The sequence below is a fragment of the Triturus cristatus genome, chromosome 6, assembly GCF_964204655.1.
Source record: "Triturus cristatus chromosome 6, aTriCri1.1, whole genome shotgun sequence".
NCBI classification, from domain to species: Eukaryota; Metazoa; Chordata; class Amphibia; order Caudata; family Salamandridae; genus Triturus; species Triturus cristatus.
In genome coordinates this window covers 1,893,986,721-1,894,006,953 of record NC_140589.1, presented here as the reverse complement: position 1 = coordinate 1,894,006,953, position 20,233 = coordinate 1,893,986,721, and the positions used below count along the sequence as shown (strand labels likewise).

Here is a 20,233-nt window from a genome sequence, read left to right as displayed (position 1 = left end):
ACAGTCGGTGGCTAGACTTGGGGCATATATAACATGCTGGAACAAGATCAGAAAAGCAGAGCTCCTCACACTGAACCATAGGCTATGGAAGGAGCTACAAGAACATGACTCGTCTCCAGCAGGAGCTTATCTACAAGAATCATTCGAACTTACAGGGCTTACACACTGTGGGATACCCCCACGAGCCACCGGGCGTTTGAGCAGATGGCCTGGAATGCCCTATAAATCAGCCCGGTTATTGAAGACAAGGCTTCGCTATCAAATAGAGCGCAGAGCTGGGTGACATTAAATAATTACTTAAACTTGGCCCCTCAAAAATATTTACCCACCGGATACCCAGCTACGTTCACGTTACAGTTTTTAAGCTAGGGGTTGGGCCTCCTACCTACGAGAGAGCACCTCCCCCTGCAACATGGTTGTTTTCCCGATACCTGTGATTTATGCAGGGTTGGGAAGAAAGATCTCCTCATCTAGTTGGCACTTGCAAAACAGTCCAGGGTGAAAGGAGTCAGCTACTGAAAAAGCCTCCACTCAGAGGTGAATACGCACAGGAGGCGGGCGGTGCTGGCCTGCTTTGGCCGGGGGAACACCTAGCGGAACTGTCGCTTCGACAAATTCTTGTTAAAGGTGGAGGGTAGCCTGCATCGCGAAATCCCCCCGCTGCCTGCCGAGGTCACATCACCCGGAGGATCAGAACTGGCCCACCCTGCTCAGAACCCCGAACCCTAACAATGCACTGCAACACCGGCACTTTCGTATTACTTAGGAAAATCCGATCTTCCTTTGGGACGAATGAGACTGATGTGGTCCATGGAACCCGCTACAAGTTTTAAATACATATTTAATTGTCAATATTAACTCATCCGTATTCAGCTTTTTCTACAATTTTACAATAAGACTTTAAAAAAAAGTGTGATTTGGAAGTCTTTAAGACGTATATTGCCTTAGATTACATTAAAATGCAACAAAAATGTAATATGTAAACTGTCATTTATTGCAAGGGTTTTAAGTATTCTAGCAATTAATCAATAAACTAAACTAAACTCTCAATTGGCGATTTGCTCAAAACCCAGGAATGAGCTGCACTTAAAAGGCAGACAAGGCCAGTGCCGCTGGCGAGACTATATTCGTCTTCAGTCATCATTTGTCGCCATCGTGTCGAGCGGCAGGCACTTCAATCCACAACTGTTGCAGCACTTTAGGGTCCCCTCACAGTCCCCATCAGACCTGCACGGGGGTGGTGCCGTCGTTGGACCGCTCACTGGACAGAACGGTGCTCGAGGGCATTAACCTGGCTTCTCTTAAGCAGGAAAGAAAATTGAAAATACATTGGTTCACAAAATGCAACAGTGTTCAACTGATAGAAGGAGAAACACACGCCTAGCAGCCACAGAGTGAATGCAATGCTGTCAGAGGGTAAAGCCAGTCAAAATCAGTGTTAAAGCCATTCCACCATGCTCTGGTGACCTTTACTCAGAGTGTGGCAGGGTCTTATGCAAGAGCCGCATACACAGGCGCGCTCTTCGAGGAGTGGCGATGTTGGTTAGTGAGGTAAGTTCACCCGGAGCTGTGTCGCACACAGAATCTATTACTGAATGATACTTGCGCCTCACTAAACAAAGAGAGGAGCCCGACGTCTTCCTTGGGCAGAGGGACCGGAGATGCATTTTACACTCCAGCTTCCCTCACACGTAAACCATATATCTGGAGATACGCCATTAGCGGGCTTAAACTCCAGTTATCAGGAGACACACCTACAGGGTGCACATAAGCCAGCTATATCGCAAATCACCCTCAGTGTGCACACAAGTCACAAATCCCGCTAGATACAATCTGAGGACCCGATTCACAAAGGTAAACTGAGACGAAGTCTAACTTTACAACTTTCGGTATTCACAAGGGGCGCTTAAGAGTAGGTAAGTAAGAATTTCGTCTCAGTTAAACAGTTATGTTTAACTGAGACCAAAAGTCTAAAGATTTTAGTGGCGTCCAGGAGAGTCAAAAAAAGTGGCATTGTTTATAGGGTGAAAGAAGCCGAGATAGATTTAGAGGCAGCAGGTGGATCACTGATCCGATCCGTGACCGATGGAGCTTTGAAAAGGGCACAGATATCCACGACGCTTCTAAACAGATAGTCGGCCACTTCATTATAGCTACTCTGTGAGAGACAAGGATGTGGCAACGACACCTTAGAGGGGTCTATGAGTGACTTAGCAATCGAAAAAGGACCTTGGAGGAGTTGTGGACACAGGCAATTCTATCAAAATAACAGGCAGTGTGCACTGTTTGCTATGCCCTAAATGCAGTGTATGATGCCACACATGGCCCTAAGTAGCTTCATAATTCCAGAGTACTGCAGCGCAGTGCAAATCACTGTGATTCTTCACTCTGCCCAGGTAAGCCATTCCATGGGCACTGCATGTGTGCCCATGGATTCTGATGCATTCCCAGATTTGCCATTTCTTGTAGACATGGGAATGTGCCATAAAGATACGCCTTCCCGGGTTAGGCGTAACAAGGAGCAATATCTTTATTTCTCCTCTTTACTTCCTCTTTCTATGTGCAGCACACATAGAAAGAGGAAAATGCCTCAGGGGATTGTTTGAGCAGGAAGGTCCCCCTAACTGCTGAAAACTGGACCAGCTAGTAGAGCATTGGCCTTTTAATTTTTAGGAGATTTACTGCTGGGACTAGAAAGAACCGCATGAGCCTGTTGCGGGGCGGGCTTGTCGCACCTAGAAACAGCAACAGATCCAGTAGAAATTAAAAAAATTCTTAGGACAGTCCAAACCTTTTTAGACTTGGTTTTATTCTCTTTAAATCTTTTTTACATGTGATTATTGTACCTCGCACCTCAGGGAAGTTAGCGCCTACCAGAGTTGTAAGTTGTGCTTTTTGCTCTTTTTATTGAATGAGCATGATATGCATTACCTCCTCAGTGTACTTTTTATATTGTGATGGTTTTTAATAATTTGAAACAATAAAAAAATCTATCTATCTGTCCGTCTATCCGTCTGTCCATCCGTCCGTCCGTCCGTCCGTCCGTCCGTCCGTCCGTCCGTCCGTCCGTCCGTCCGTCCGTCCGTCCGTCCGTCCGTCCGTCCGTCCGTCCGTCCGTCTGTCTGTCTGTCTGTCTGTCTGTCTATCTATCTATCTATCTATCTATCTATCTATCTATCTATCTATCTATCTATCTATCTATCTATTTATCTACCTGTCACAAGCCTTCCTTACTTCTGGCAGGCTACAGGTACCCCACACATTTGGTTGTTTAAGAGCACACATGAGGTCAGGAGTGGAAGACGCGTCTAACATGAAACAACCTTTCTCCATCCTGACGCTGACAAGGGCCCCGTGTGTGCCCGGGCCGTGCCCCTCTGGGTGCCGCTCAGCTGCAGCACAGGCATGAAAAGCAATGTGAAACAGGATCACAGCGGGAAGAGACACTCTTGCAAAATAGTGTATTTATTTTATTAGTGCAAAGGACCTGGGAAAAAAGCTAACTCCAAGTGTTTGTGCCTCAGTGCAGACGCAGCCTGTCGGCAAGCGTGGAGGGACCGCGCCCCCCACCTTTTATCAAACACGGAGTGTCTGTCAGGCTAAGCAGCCAGACAGACACACTTCATACTCGAATCAGGCAGACAGATGCTGTACATGCGCTTAATGCGAAGCTGCCTGAGCGGACTTTTCTGGGCTGAAGTCTTTACAACCCTATAGGTGTGACCGCCTCATCCCGCAAAGCGCCTGGAGGTCCTCTCTCTCATGGCGAGGGAGCGCCTCACAGGAAGACTCGCACCTGGGAGCTTCAGTTTCAAGCCCCGAAGTGCCCAGGACCAACAGCGTTGGGAAAGTGACTCAGTCAAATCTTATAGATTTGACTGAGTCACTTTTCAGGGGCGTTCCTGCGATGGAACGACCCCCCTCTGTCGACACGCCCACGTGAAACCTGATGCAGGTTTTACGTGGCGCAGGGCTTTACATCGTGACGCATCTCCATAGATGCGTCACGATGTAAATATGGCGCAACGTGGCGCAGGGTTTACACCGCCGCTGCGTCACAAAAGTGACGCAACGGCGGAGTAAAAGTGGCGCATCTCCAATATAGATCTGCCCCAGAGTGTGTCTGTCAGGCTAAGCAGCCAGACAGGCACACTTCATACTCGAATCAGGCAGCCAGATGCTGTACATGCGCTTAATACGAAGCTGCCTGAGCGGACTTTTCCTGAAGTCTTTACTACCCTTTAGGTGTGACTGCCTCATCCCATAAAAGAAAGAGTAAAAGTGACAGAACGAGGTGGTGAGAGCGAAGTGATAAGGAACTGATGAGAGCTGAGAGGTAGCGTGGACAGATCAGAAAGAGACGCTTCCTTGAGACAAAGCGGCGATCGGGTGTCTAACTGGAGTGAAAGACAACTCCGAGAAAGAGGAGAAGAGAGATGAAAGAGAGTGCAGATAAAGAGACAAATAAGAAAAAAGGTGAGGCAGAGGAGAAAGCAGAGATAAAGAGACAGGTAAAAAAGAGACAGCAACCGCTGAGAGACAGGGTTATAGGGGAGAAGTAGAGAGGTGATATAGACTCGGAGAGTGGTGGTTGAGAAAGAGATGGGTGGAGGAGTGGACAGCGGTGGGAGACAAGTGATAAGAGGCTCTCAAGAGTGACGGAGGCCCGTCTCTCATTTGCTGAAACATGACTAGGTCAGCCAATGAGAGGAGGCAGCCGTCCCTACTCCAATCCTCCGGGAACCCCATCAGCTTCCCTCCCGCCCCCCGATATTACTGCCACAGTCCAGTACGTTTTTTTTATATTGAATGTGTATGTGTGTATGAATGTATGTGTATGTGTGCATGTGTGATACAAAGGGGGGGTGTATGTGCTTGCGAATGGTGGGTTTGTGTATCCACGCTTGTGAGTGGATGGGTGTGAGTGAAGGTTCATGTAGATGAGTGTGAGAATGTGTGTGTGTGTCTGCCACACCCACCCCCCTGTTCAGCCAAATTCCATGCGGCCACTGCATCTGTGAATATGTGAGGAGAGAAGTGAAATCAGCAGAGGAGAAAGATGTGAGAAGAAAAAAGAGCGTGAAAGACAGAGGGAGAGAAAGAGAGAGGGAAAGTAGAGTGATAGGACAATGGGAGGCAAAAGAAAGATATGAGGATGAGACTGCAGGGAGGGAGATCAGTAGCACCGAGACAAAACAAGCTGTGTGTGAGAGAGATAATAAAGAGACAGCAGAGAGACACAGAGGAGACCACAGAGAGAGCGACAACATGTGAGAGGGAGACTGAAACAGGTGAGAAGAAGAAAGAGTAAAAGTGACAGAACGAGATGGTGAGAGAGATGTGAGAAGGAACTGATGAGAGCTGAGAAGCAGCGTGGACAGATCAGAAAGAGACCCTTCCCAGAGACAAAGCGGCGATCGGGTGTCAAACTGGAGTGAAAGACAACTCCAAGAAAGAGGAAAAGAGAGATGAAAGAGAGTGCATATAAAGAGACAAATAAGAAAAAAGGTGAGGCAGAGGACAATGCAGAGATAAAGAGACAGGTAAGAGTTATAGGGGAGAAGTAGAGAGGTGATATAGACTCGGAGAGTGGTGGGTGAGAAAGAGATGGGTGGAGGAGTGGACAGAGGTGGGAGACAAGTGATAAGAGGCTCTCAAGAGATAGGTGGGAAAGTCCATATGATGGCACTTCATTGCACCAGGGACATGGGCGCGTGATGTCACATCCGCTTCCTCTGCAACTCAATGGCCCAGTACTTTCCCTCCTGAGTGTCAGTTTCCCCTTTTCATCACTGTCCAACAGTGTCCAGGTGTGACGTACCTGGCTGGGGGCGCACACACTTCTGTCCACACACATTGCAGCACTTCTGGGGCAGGCTGCAGTCGCCATCGTGCGCGCACTCCGGGGGTGTGTTTGTGCTGTTCACCATGGGGCAATCGAAGGTCACTGTTGGGCACTGTCCGGGGCGCACTGCAAGAGAAAGAGCGATTTATTAAAAGGCAGATAGCTGCTTCCAAAAATCTAAAGTAAGAAACGAGTCTGAAAAAGTACAAACAGAAAAGAATGCGTCACCTGAGGGGAGAGCCAATCAAATCAGCGGATCACTCCTTTCAATGATGAAAACACCAGCAAGCTTTGTTTTATTTTCGGTGGTAGTTTTATGAGCAGTCAGTGAGCACCTACAGTCACGAGTGGTGCTGTGCCTTTATAGCGCTTCTACGACACCCACGGGAGTAAGAGTAGGCGCACGTTAATAGTCTAATTTTTCACCTTAATTTAGGTTTCTGCACGGAGTGGTACACGTGGGGCTGGATCCCATGCTGTCCTGAAGAAGAGGTTAGGGGATACCTCGAAACATGTTGACAAAATAATAGGCAATATAACCACATAACAGTTATATTTTTCCTGTTATTAACCCCTTTTTATCTTACCAGCTAGGAGTAGGAATAAATTGTTAACTCACTAGTTAGGTATTTTTAATTAACACAAACACCACTCCCCCAACACTGCACAACACATAGTTTCACAACAAAAAGTGCTCCTACATAAATCTCGCAAGTCGTAGCACGCCCCAAGCAGAAGACGCTTGGATGGCCCCAATGATGAAGCATGTCACTAGGGGCAACCCTGGGTGAGTGAGGGGACTCTGGAAAAGCATTTTTCTTTTCTAAATTGTTGAGGCTCACCAATTTGGTGAACCCACTGTCTGTTGACTTAGGCTAGTTTCTCCAGATCCATTATCTATGGATCAATTGAGTGTGATTACAGAATACCACATTCCTGCGACGAGGCAACAGCGTGCTCAGGCCATCCAGGGCAAAGTTTCAGCTTACCCAACATATTCGTGTTAAAATGTTGCGTATCGCACAACTCTACAAGGTTGAGAACTTTGTTTCAGCTTTTGCTCTGCTGTTTGTCTCGAAATAGGCAACTGTAGCATGCTGAGCTTTAAGGTTAGATTGTGTTTTTGTCCATTTTATCTATCTATCTATTCTCCCAGATTTCCATGTACTCTGTCATCCTTTCACACATCAATTCATCCTCTCATTTCCTTTTACTCTGCCATTCTTTCACCCACCCATTCATCTATTCTCACCCACCCATCCATCTCTCACCCACACATTTACCCATCCTCTCACCCACTCATCTAACCACCCTCTCACCCACTCATATCACCATCCTCTCATCCATGTATCCATCCTTTCACCCACTTATTCAACCATCCTCTCACTCACTCATTATTCTATCCACCCAACCATCCATCTTTCACCAACCCACAAATGCATCCTTCTAGCCACCCATTCATCTTTTACCCGCGCAGTGTTCATCCTTTCACCCATTCATCCATCCATCCATCCATCTTTTCACCCACTCATGCACCCATCCTCTCACAAATGTCTCCATGATTTCATGCACCCACTCATCCATATATCCTTTTATCAACCCATTCTTTCACCAGCTCATCCATCCATCCTTTTTACCCTTTTCTACTACTAGCCCATCTTTTTTCTGCTTTATTGCGTTAATGTTGCCCGTTTATCTGCCGAGTTGCAGACAGAAGAGGTACATATAGAGCCCCACCCCACTCTATCTGCTAAAGTGGGGGGTTCACAATGTCAATGCAATAGATCTATGATCTGTGGCTGGGAAGCTGGGGCATGGCCTTTGGGGATGCTGCCCACCGGTTATTCGCTGCTGTCTCTCCCGTCTCCTTGTAACCCTGCCCCTCCTTTCACCAGAGGCTCTCTGTTTCTAACCCGGTCACTTATTTCATCTCAGCCTTTCAGTCTATCCTTGTGGCACTCCCCACCACCACTCCAGGCTGTCTTTGCGCTCTCCTGGTCACCCTGTCCCTTCCTTCACTAGAGTCTCTGTTTCTTACCGGTCTCCTCCATTCACTTCACCCCTTCAGTCTCTCCTAAGTGCCCTCCCCATGGGCTGTCTCTCCCTCTCCGAGTCACTCCTTTCCTCCTTTCACCAGAAGCTCTCGGCTTCTTAATGGACTCCTCCTGCCACTGTCTTCTAGTGGCACTGCCATCCTGCACTACAAGGGCTATCTCTACCCTCGTCATTCTGGCCCTCCTTTCAGCAGAGGCTGTCCTTTTCTCAACCAGTCACTCATTTCATCTCAGTATTTTAGTCTCTCATGGTGAGGATGGGGATGGAAGAAAGACTTGAGGGGACACCAGGGAGGAATAAAGTGATAACATTTGTGAACCTACATCATTCCAGTGCAGAGAAGCAAGGTGACAGGCCGCATTCACCAGCGGACATCTCATCGTGCCAGTGCAGAGAAGTAGAGTGACTAGCTGCCTTCAGCAGTTGGTGCAGGGTGGCTGGCTGCCTCACACACACACAACCATACACACACACACACACACACACACCCACAACCACACCCACACACACATACGCAACCACACACAACCACTCAACCACACACAACCACAAACACAACACACACAACCACACACAAAACCACACACACACAAATTCACAACCACAAAACCACACACAACCACAACCACACACACAACCACACACACAACACACACAACGACATACACAACCACACACAAACAACCACACACACACAACCACACACAACCACACACAACCACACACACACAACCACACACACACCACAACCACACACACAAACACACACACTACACACACACACACCACACACAACCACACACACACAACCACACACAACCACACACACACAACCACAACAACCACACACACAACCACAACCACACACACACAACCACACACACACCCACAACCACACATAGAACCATACACACAACCACACACACAACCACACACACAACCACACACACACAACCACATACACAACCACACACACAACCACACCATCAGTAAACACTTTCACCAGGCACAGGTACCATTATTCGTCAGTGCACGCTTTCACCGGGCACAAACACCACCAGCTGTCAGTGCATGCTTTCACCAGGCACAAACACCACCAGCGGTCAGTGCACGCTTCCACCAGGCACACACCACCAGAGGTCAGTGCACGCTTTCACCAGGCACACACACACCACCAGCCATCAGTTCATGCTTTCACCAGGCACACACCACCAGCCGCCAGTGCACGCTTTCACCAGGCACACACACTACCAGCCGTCAGTGCACGCTTCCACCAGGCACACACACCACCAGCCGGCAGTGCACACTTCCACCAGGCACACACACCGCCAGCGCACAATTACTACAGGCACACACACCACCAGCCATGAGTACACACATCAATTGTTAACGCATCCACAATTAACTACTGTAGCAATCGCAGTATGGCACACTTTACTTTTAAACATATTCATCTAAAGCGCAGCATGCCACCATTGATACAAAAATAAATACACATTTTTTGGCCTACAATTTATAGACTTTTGTTGCAATTGGTGTTGCAATATTTAGCAATGCTAATAGCTCAAACTTAATTAATGCGAGACCTATTGCATTGCAAATGCTTGTTGGATATTTAAGGTCCAGATCTGTGAGGGTCGATTAAACTCGGTTTATTATTCAAACTTAGCATCTGGAGTGTGCACAAAGCTCTCTGAAGGGCGTCTTCTATGCACACCTGCTGACCTTTTATAGAGGAAAGTGGGAGATTTAAAAAAATCACCAGGAGAATGTATTTCATTTATTGAGGCCTGAATCGGGTCTGCGGTCATGTATGGGGTTCGCAAGTGGGCTGCTGCAGGGTCCGATATTAGAAATGCAAATATAGGTATTTAGGTCGAGCTACAGCGCATGCGCAAGACCTGCTGTAATCAATAATCCGACTTTTTGCCCGGCTGCTACTTACCATTGGTTCACTTCAATGTCTCTCTTCTTTGCTACCTCCTGACTCATTGGTTTTACCGATAAACGTCACTTACTCTAGGCTGAGGCGCACCGGTAAAGCACAGTTTCCTTACCCTTTCGTTGTTCGTTAGGTGAGAAGACTTTTTAATAAATTTTATTTAAACTTCCTGCTGCCGCTCATCACTGTTTCACTACTTGTTTTGTTATTTTTAAAGCTCTTTCTGCACTCTTAACGCTTCCTGAAGTCCAACCTGCGCGATACAGCTGGAACGTTGAAGTCAGGCTACCCTCTTACTGCTTGAACTGAGAAACGTCCTCAACCACCGGAGATTCGCTGCCAGTCTCACACTTGTCTGGTCCTCAACCACCGTAGTTTCGCTGCCAGTCTCACACTTGTCTGGTCCTCAACCACCGGAGATTCGCTGCCAGTCTCACACTTGTCTGGTCCTCAACCACCGTAGTTTCACTGCCAGTCTCACACTTGTCTGGTCCTCAACCACCGGAGATTCGCTGCCAGTCTCACACTTGTCTGGTCCTCAACCACCGTAGTTTCGCTGCCAGTCTCACACTTGTCTGGTCCTCAACCACCGGAGATTCGCTGCCAGTCTCACACTTGTCTGGTCCTCAACCACCAGAGTTTCACTGCCAGTCTCACACTTGTCTGGTCCTCAACCACCAGAGTTTCACTGCCAGTCTCACACTTGTCTGGTCCTCAACCACCGGAGATTCTCTGCCAGTCTCACACTTGTCAGGTCCTCAACCGCCAGAGTTTCACTGCCAGTCTCACACTTGTCTGGTCCTCAACCACCGGAGATTCTCTGCCAGTCTCACACTTGTCAGGTCCTCAACCGCCAGAGTTTCACTGCCAGTCTCACACTTGTCTGGTCCTCAACCACCAGAGTTTCACTGCCAGTCTCACACTTGTCTGGTCCTCAACCACCGGAGTTTCGATGCCAGTCTCACACTTGTCTGGTCCTCAACCACCAGAGTTTCGATGCCAGTCTCACACTTGTCTGGTCCTCAACCACCGTAGTTTCACTGCCAGTCTCACACTTGTCAGGTCCTCAACCACCGGAGTTTCACTGCCAGTCTCACACTTGTCAGGTCCTCAACCAGCAGAGTTTCACTGCCAGTCTCACACTTGTCTGGTCCTCAACCACCGGAGATTCGCTGCCAGTCTCACACTTGTCTGGTCCTCAACCACCGTAGTTTCGCTGCCAGTCTCACACTTGTCTGGTCCTCAACCACCGGAGATTCGCTGCCAGTCTCACACTTGTCTGGTCCTCAACCACCAGAGTTTCACTGCCAGTCTCACACTTGTCTGGTCCTCAACCACCAGAGTTTCACTGCCAGTCTCACACTTGTCTGGTCCTCAACCACCGGAGATTCTCTGCCAGTCTCACACTTGTCAGGTCCTCAACCGCCAGAGTTTCACTGCCAGTCTCACACTTGTCTGGTCCTCAACCACCGGAGATTCTCTGCCAGTCTCACACTTGTCAGGTCCTCAACCGCCAGAGTTTCACTGCCAGTCTCACACTTGTCTGGTCCTCAACCACCAGAGTTTCACTGCCAGTCTCACACTTGTCTGGTCCTCAACCACCGGAGTTTCGATGCCAGTCTCACACTTGTCTGGTCCTCAACCACCAGAGTTTCGATGCCAGTCTCACACTTGTCTGGTCCTCAACCACCGTAGTTTCACTGCCAGTCTCACACTTGTCAGGTCCTCAACCACCGGAGTTTCACTGCCAGTCTCACACTTGTCAGGTCCTCAACCAGCAGAGTTTCACTGCCAGTCTCATACTTGTCTGGTCCTCAACCACCAGAGTTTCACTGCCAGTCTCACACTTGTCTGGTCCTCAACCACCAGAGTTTCACTGCCAGTCTCACACTTGTCTGGTCCTCAACCACCGGAGTTTCACTGCCAGTCTCACACTTGTCTGGTCCTCAACCACCAGAGTTTCGATGCCAGTCTCACACTTGTCTGGTCCTCAACCACCGTAGTTTCACTGCCAGTCTCACACTTGTCAGGTCCTCAACCACCGGAGTTTCACTGCCAGTCTCACACTTGTCAGGTCCTCAACCAGCAGAGTTTCACTGCCAGTCTCATACTTGTCTGGTCCTCAACCACCAGAGTTTCACTGCCAGTCTCATACTTGTCTGGTCCTCAACCACCGGAGTTTCACTGCCAGTCTCACACTTGTCAGGTCCTCAACCAGCAGAGTTTCACTGCCAGTCTCATACTTGTCTGGTCCTCAACCACCGTAGTTTCGCTGCCAGTCTCACACTTGTCTGGTCCTCAACCACCAGAGTTTCTCTGCCAGTCTCACACTTGTCAGGTCCTCAACCGCTAGGCTTTCGATGTCAGTCTCAGACTTGTCTGGTCCTCAACCACCGGAGTTTCTCTGCCAGTCTCACACTTGTCTGGTCCTCAACCACCGGAGATTCGCTGCCAGTCTCACACTTGTCAGGTCCTCAACCACCAGAGTTTCTCTGCCAGTCTCACACTTGTCTCGGAAAGTCGGACCTTAGCTCGATTCAAAATGGACCTTTTACCTTTTCCCCTCCCCCATTCCTGTTCACATTCTCTCTTGAGTGTGAACTGTATGACTGGAGCAGAAACTGAAATGTATAAAATAGTCGGCTCGTTTTTGTTTTTTTTGCAGTTTTATACAGTGAGAACAAGAGCACTGTCTTCCCCTCCTTACTTCTCTGCTTGCTCCTCTTTCGGGGAGGACGCAGCACCGCGCTGCCTTTACCGACCCTATTAAAATCCATATAGATCTTGGCCTCTCAGGTTGTGCGAGGGACCTATGATCGCTGTGGCAATGTTTGGCTCGAGGTGGTCTTCCTCGCTGTCTTTTTGTGTGGCTGCGGTTCAAAGTGGTTCCATGCGTACCTTATACCTTTTCCTCATCCCTCTTTCCTGTACACTTGCTCCCTTGAGTGTGGACTGCGGTGATTAGAGCAGATACTCAAATGTAGGACATTTCTGCTCGTTTATTTTATTTTTGCAGTTTTAGAACTCTACCCGAAGGTGTCAGCGCTTTACATAAGCACCAGTTGCATTACAGACGGACACGCTCCACAGCTCGGGCTCTCTGCACATTAATGTAATCTCGTTTCTGGCCGCACGAGAGCGCTCTCGTTATGTAATCAGAATGATTTTGGAGTAATGGTGACTACAATTGACTAAAGTGAAGAGCCCCACGCACCAAATAAAGGACATATTTCCTGCAACAACTGCCTGGTAGATATTTTTGCCATATGTTCTCTACTGCTTCTTTCCACCAAGGCACACATTGCAGTCGTGACCCATTGCTATTGCTTGCCGTAAAACTGAGGTAAGTTCCTGTTATTCACACCAAGTTACTTTCTGAGCATGTCCCGTACATTACCTCCTCGTTAGTCTTCCTCGCCACATGACTAACAAAGTGAGCTTCAGCTCCACACCAGAACCCTCCAAAGCAAAAAAAGTCAGCCTCCCATGCCTCCCATCCCTTCCCAATATGGCCGACCCAGTACACCCATGACCTCTATAAGAGGCGGGCCGGCCCAACCCATCAGCCTGTTTTTTTTGTTCTGCGCTGCAGATTCTCCTAAGCGTCTGATCAGGTAAGTTGGGCTGAGGTCCTGCTCCAGCGGGTCCCTGTGCCCTGGGGGGAGGCCCTGCTCCAGCGGGCTCGCTTTCTGGTTCCCCTGCCTTCTCGCCCTCGCACTGTCCCTTTGTGGTTCACCGCTCTGCTCTAGCGGGCTTCTGGTGCTGGCAGGCTCTTGGGATGCGCCTCTCTCCATTCCTTGCTTTATGCCCTGCTTTAGCGGGCTTTTGTTTAGGGTGGTGTGCTGTGGGCTGTCATACGTGTGGGCTTTGGTCTAGCCTTCATTGGGGTTAGGAACTGTTTTTCCTGTTTGGGTGGCTGTAGTTTTTCTGTGGCTGCGTCTCTCTGGCCTACTGATTGGGGTCTTTGACTCCATCAATCAATGGTTCTTTATTCGGACTCTTACTCTGTGGATGGGGCCTGTGGGCATTCCGCCCTGACAGTCCCTGTTCTCGTCTGGTCTCAGCAGTTGTGCAGGGTCGGGCCTTGTTAGTGCCTGGTTGGGGGTCCGCCTGGGAGTACCAGGTGCTGTCGGCTTCCGGTCCCTGGTTTTTCATTGTCATGTCCCTGGTTGGTCTACTGTATGGGGATTGTTATTCCCTTCGAGACGGTTGGGGCTTATTTCGACGTCGGTTCCTGGTTTCATCTGGGTGTCCGTGCTCGTCGGGTCCCTGGGTTCTCTACTTGTCACGGTGTTTATCCCTTCCGGGGCGGTCTGTCTCTCCGCCGTGGCCCCTGCGGCCTTTCCTCCCTGTAGCCCCGGCTCTCGTCTTTTCTCAGGTGTTGCTCGTGGTCGGGGCTGGTCGGTTCCTGGCTGGTGGACCGCCTGGGTGTGCCGGGTGCTGTGGACGTGGGGTTGGGCTTTTCACCCGGTGGGGTCTGTGTTCCCGTTCCCGGGCTTCGCTTCCGGGTTTATGAAGCGGTGGTCCTTCCTTCCTAAGTTCTCCTGTCCCATCCTGCTCCCCGCTGTTGTCCTTGGCCGGGCCTGGTTGGTGTGGCCTTCAGAGTTTTCGGGGGCTGTGTGCCGGCTTAGCTGCTGGGGAGGATCCTCTGTTTGCCCCTGTTCTTTCTTCTCGGGCTGCTTCTCTGGTCCCCGAGTGGGCTTTTCGGCTTCTGCTCCGGTTGTTGCAGTTTAGCTTGTCTTCCTTGGGCCGCTGCGGTGGTGTCCCCTCCTCCTCCTGCTCCATGGCCCGGTGGGCGTCCCTTGCGCCTTCCTCACCCCCGCGCTCCCGTGCTCAAGTTGTGGCAGGGGTCGGGGTTCTCGGTTTGTGCCTGTGGTGTGTGTTCACTTCTCCTACATCCTTCCGTGGGCTCTGGTGGTGGTGTTTTTCCGCTTGGGTGGCGTGGTGTGCTCTGACCAGGAGCTATAGCTCATTGGTGGGTCTTGTGCCTGTGGTTATGAAGGTTCTCATGGGACAAGGGTTCGAGTCTTCTTTTAAAATGTGTGCAGTGGATTTGGTCCCTGTTCTCTTGGGCTGGGGTGGATGCGTTTCATTCTGCTTTCTGTCCGTCTTCCGTGCGCTCCTTGCCGCTGGTTTCCAGCTTTCCTGGCTGTGGGGTTCTGGTCCCACGTGCTGTGGTTGTTCTCCTGCCTTGGGTGGCTGTCCCCCTTTGTCTGGTTGGTGTGGCCTCCCGGCTGTTCATGTCTGGGTTGTCTACCCGGCTACTGTTCTTCCGTGGGGTCGGTTTTGGGTCCTCCCTGTCTGGTTGGTCCTGGTGCTCTGTGGGGTTTCCCGCTTTCGCCTGTTCCCGTGGGTGTCCCTTCCGGTTGGGAGTTTGGCTGCGGATCCGGGTATCCCTGGTGTGGTTCTGGGTGTCCCCTGCCTCTGGGGATGGCTCCCCTTCCTCCCTGTCTGCCCCTGTGACCGGTGGTCGTTGTGTTTTGGCTCCCCTTCCCAGGTGTTGGCGTCCTCTCCGCCTGTGGGGCGTGCTTTGGTCTCTGCTGGTTCGGTTGTTCCGTTTTTTGGCGAGGTCTCGTCTGCCTTCTGTTGGCCGTTTCCTGGCTTGGTTTTGCCTCTGCTTCACGGGGGCTTCTTGGGGCTCTTGCCTCGGTCACTCTCTGCCTGTGTCCCGGGTGCTGGTTCGTGCCTGGGCTTGTGGGCCTGGACTGGTTGTTTATCCTGTTGGTGAGGCTCACATGGGTACTTCCCGATTCTGCTCCTGCGGCTTGTGGATTCGTGTCCTGCCGCGTTTTTATTTGTTGCCCCTTGGGGTTTTTTTTCCTCGGGCTCTGCTTGTGGTCGTCCGAGGCTGCTGGTGTTCTCGGTTCTCTTCGGGCCTTGTGGGCTCTTCCTCCTGGGGTCTTGAGCTTGTGTCCCGGGGTTGGTTGGTTTTGCCTCCCGGGTGCTCGCCTCGGCGGCTCCCTTGTTGCGTGTAGACTGTTGCTGGGGCATTTTGCTTGCCCTCTGCGCTGGACTGGTTGCTCGTTCGTTCTGCTTCCCCTTCCTTCCGGGTCCGCGGTGCTTCTTGTGCTTGGGTCCCCTGGTGGGTGTTTGCCTTCCTGTTTGGGGCTTGGCCTTGATCCTCTTCGTGGCCTTGCTGTCGGGGACACCTTGCTGTGGTTTCCTGTGGCCCCTGGGATCTGTTCTGCCTTGCTCCTGTCTGGGCTCTCTCGTTGCTGTCGCGTTCCCGTCCGGGGATCCTTTGGGCGGCTGTGGTCCATGTCCCTCTTGCCTCTCCTTGCTGGTGGGGCTTGGGTGCCCTTCGTTTTGTTGTTCAGGTGGGGTGCTGGTTTCTTTTCTGTGCCTCCACCCGTTCTTGCGGCTCTTGCCGGTCTGGGTTCCCTCTGGTACCTTTTGCTTCTGCCCCTGATAGCCTCCGGTCCTGGTGGCGTTTGTTTGCCTCTCCCCTCCGGTCCTTGGTTTGGGGGTGGTTCGTCTCTCTCGCTGTTGGTGGTCCGCCGTGCACGTGGCTGGGCTTTGGTTCGGCCTGAGGCTCTTGCTGCTGTGGCCTTTTTTTTGTTGGGTCTCTGTGGTGTGGCTGCCCTCTGTTTCTTCTTTCCCTGAGGGGCTCCGGTGGCTCCTGGGCTGTTTGGGTCCCGTCTCGCTTTGGCCTGTCCGTTGGGCAGTCTTGGCGTTTTGGACCGGCTTGCTGCTTTCTCTTTGTGGACCTGTTTTCGGTTGCCTTCTGGTTCCGTGTGGTCTGGTGCCTTGCCTTCTCTGTCCTCCTTTTTCCTTGGTGGGCGGATTTTCGGGCGGCGCTTATGGTCTGGGGGGGTCCGGGTTTTCGACCCTTCCGGTGTTTTTCTGTCCCGGGCTGGTTCCTCCTGCCCGTGGTTGCCTCTCTCTTGGGTGGTTTTCTCCGCTCGTTGGTCGGTTGGGTTTGCCCTCTCTCGTGGGTTTCCCTTCTGGTCCATTGGTTCCTTGTGTGTTTCCATGAAGCCGCTTGGCTTTGGTATGTGCTCACTTTGTTAGTCATGTGGCGAGGAAGACTAACGAGGAGGTAATGCCCCGATTACTTACCGGTAATCTTCATTACTCCGAGTGTAGTCTTCCTCGCCATATGAGTTCCCATCCCTCCCTCCCTGTCTGGCTATCGGCTTCATGTTTATGCTTGGTAGTTTCAGGATGATGGGTTGGGCCGGCCCGCCTCTTATAGAGGTCATGGGTGTACTGGGTCGGCCATATTGGGAAGGGATGGGAGGCATGGGAGGCTGACTTTTTTTGCTTTGGAGGGTTCTGGTGTGGAGCTGAAGCTCACTTTGTTAGTCATGTGGTGAGGAAGACTACACTCGGAGTAATGAAGATTACCGGTAAGTAATCGGGGCATTACACTGGCGAGGAAAAAACAGGCCGAGGACTGTCCCAGTGTGGAACATCAATGAGAGAGGCCGCAACAGTCACAGTGAACCTGCCTTCCACTTTACATGACTCTGAGCTTATGTGCGGAGTGTTGTAGCTGCTAACCGACGGTCCACATCTGCCTGTAAAACATCCCTGCCCACAGCTATGGCTCTATCCTGTGGTCTAGTCTCTTCTCAAAAAGGTGTTTGGTGCACTGGTGTCCTTGAGGAATCTTTCTTTAGTTGTCCGCTTTTCTTCCCTCCTGTTTCTAAAGCACTGTGTTTGCTGTCGCTTCGGAGCTGTTAGAGATAGATGATGTTCCGTTCTACTGGTTGTGCTGTTTTTATTACATCACTGAAACACAGCTGCGTTCACAAGTACAGAAAGACAAACCCTCATACTACTTCCAAACACACAGGAAATTATAGTAAGCCTTATAAGCAAGGATGCATTAAACCACGTCTACCGCTGAGTCAGCAGTACAGGCTGTTGGTGTATGCGCTCTACTCTGCTTCACAGGAGACGGAAACAAGCATTTGCAATGCAATAGGTCTTGCATTTGCAAAAGTTTAAGCTATTGGTATTGTAAAAGAGGTGCAGTTACTGCCAGCCTTGCTTCTCGTAAGCAACGACTATAAGTACAAAGTGCTTGTTTACGGACCGATTGCAGGTATTTTAAACACATATATAAAAGGCATTGTCATTTACAATGCCAATAGCTCAAAGACTCACAAATGCGAGACCTATTGCATTGCAAATGCTTGTTTCCTTACTTGTCAGGAGCATGGAGAAAGCGCTACAGCAGGGAGAGAGAGCATGGCAAACATGTTGTGCACGGGCCTGCAGGAGCAGGGTACTGGCAGTGCATACTCCGAGTCACCAGACCTGTCTCTGTCAGCTGAAGCCCGCTGAAGAATCGGGTTTTGGCATGCAGGAATTAAGAGGCGGAAGACTAGTCTTGAAATCGTAGGCTCCCGCCTGAATCGGGAGGGTTGGCATGGATGGGCTAAACAGACAAAATCATATAGTGCCCACCCTTCTGAGAGCACGACTGTACCTGGGAAGACGGGAGATACGCAGCCAATGTGGCAAGCAAAGAAGCAGCACTTCTGGCCTCGAGGGCACTCTGCATCGCAGCTGCATTGGGGGTGAAGAGGCACCTTATGGCAGTGAAAGCGTATTGGAGGACAGCTTCCGGGTTTGGCTGTGAATTAAAAGTGAGCAGGTTAAAGAGTCTGCCAGAGCTACAGTATGTCTAGAGTCATCTTGATTACAACCAGCAGCAAGTGAATTTACTGTGATACTATTTCATTTCCTCCTCCTCTTCCTCGTCCCATCCCTTCCTTGATGAGTGACTGTGCCCATTCACTCACACCGCTCACCACTCACTAAAGCTGCTTCCGCTTTCTATCCCTAGCACAGGGATTTGCCCACAAATCTCCTCAGAGGATGGCCTGTTTTTTGTGCCCTCTTCAGTTCCTGAGGGCTGCAGGGAGTCTACAGGGGCAACACCTCCAGTCGCGGCCGGCATGACTCATGGGTGGGGGGTGCAGGTGGGTCACGCAGAGAGGGGTTTGCGCAGGTAGGGTGGGGGGTGAATTTAAATAAAACATTTTTTTAACTTACCTCCGCCTCAGGTCCTGCGTTGCGTCTCCTTCTCTCTCTGCTGTTCGCAGGAAGCAGGCTGCGTCCCTATCCTCCCCTAAGCCAATCACAGCGCTGCAATGGCAGCATTGTGATTGGCTGGGATACCGACCCCACAGGCGTCTATGGGGAGGGCGTTTCCTCCATACAGGCTGCATGCAGCCTACATGGAGAAAACAGGAGAGTGTGTATGACTGGTTTGGTCGGCCCTAGGGCCTTATTTGGATCTTGGCATATGGGTTAGTCAGGCACAACAGTGACGGATATCCCGTCCGCCGAAATATAAATACCATAGGTTGCAATGCAGTTTATATTTCTGTGGATGGGTATATGTCACTTTTGTAATGGAGTAACCCATCTGACAAGATATAAATCAGTCGTAACAGAAGGTTCTGTCGGGTAGAACAATTTCTTCACAATTCATAACACTTTTGAAAATAAGTGATTCTTAAGTCAACACTGGAACACATATAAAGTGACAATGTGGTTGGCAGTATCAAAAGGATTTTTACTTACGTATGATATATATGCCCAGGTTCTGAGGGATACTAGGTTACCCCTTTGCTTTCATATAATATAAGATATAAATCAGGCTTTAGGTCTTGCTTTAAGGGCACAGATTTATGGGGTAAATGCTTCTCAGTCCTTAGTCAGGGATTTCCAGTCTCTCTCCTTCTGTATTCAAGAAGGTGGTGTAGGAAGCTGGATCTGTATGTACTATACCAAAGTAAGTTATAGTGTGAACAGTCCAGTGGATCCCCAAAGGTAGGCAGAGGTTAAAGGTTAAAGTTGACAGTACCTTACTCTCTATTAGTGGTAGTGTGGGGGAGCAGTGGGGCCTTATCAGAGGGTAGTGCTGAGCATTTATTGCACAACTTAGACAAAAAATGATTTGACACACTCAAGGACTGAACGCTGACCAATTGGTTTGTATAAAACTATTATTGAGTTATCTTTATTTTCTAGAACCAAGCCAGGCCTGATGCAGGTAAATATAGAAATACTTTGCAAGCATATTGTAGTAATTATTCAAACAACTCAGTAACAACATGAAGAGTCTTTATTCCAGGCCATCCGCTCTCGGAATCAACAAGGCACCGTGAACGTTCTACGGTAAGCTCCCGGGCAGACTAAAGGGAGAAAAAGGGGAGGGGAGGACGGAAGGTACCAAGGGGAGGTAAACAGCGGGTAATTACAACACATCTCCCTACCCATAACAAACACAATACTCAAAGCAGGAAGGAGATTTACGTAGCCAATCTGTCCCCACTCAGGTTTGACCATCCTCCAACTGCACCACATTTTTACCCAAGCTCTTAACATTTTGTGGAGGAAAAAATTAGCTCTGCCCCACTTGAACACGGGCG

General features: G+C 50.1%; 1 protein-coding gene across 2 annotated transcripts in view; it reads right to left on the bottom strand.

Moving 5' to 3' along the window:
* LOC146822329 (uncharacterized) overlaps positions 1 to 20,233 on the bottom strand; it is a 165,977-nt gene that overhangs the window by 44,146 nt on the left and 101,598 nt on the right. For both annotated transcript variants that reach the window (XM_085609464.1, XM_085609463.1), the window contains exons 2-3: positions 18,280 to 18,426; positions 5,822 to 5,971 (exon numbers count right to left, since the gene is read on the bottom strand). In XM_085609464.1, the coding sequence (XP_085465590.1) occupies positions 5,822 to 5,971; positions 18,280 to 18,426 (297 nt within the window). The remainder of the gene's footprint in view (positions 1 to 5,821; positions 5,972 to 18,279; positions 18,427 to 20,233) is intronic.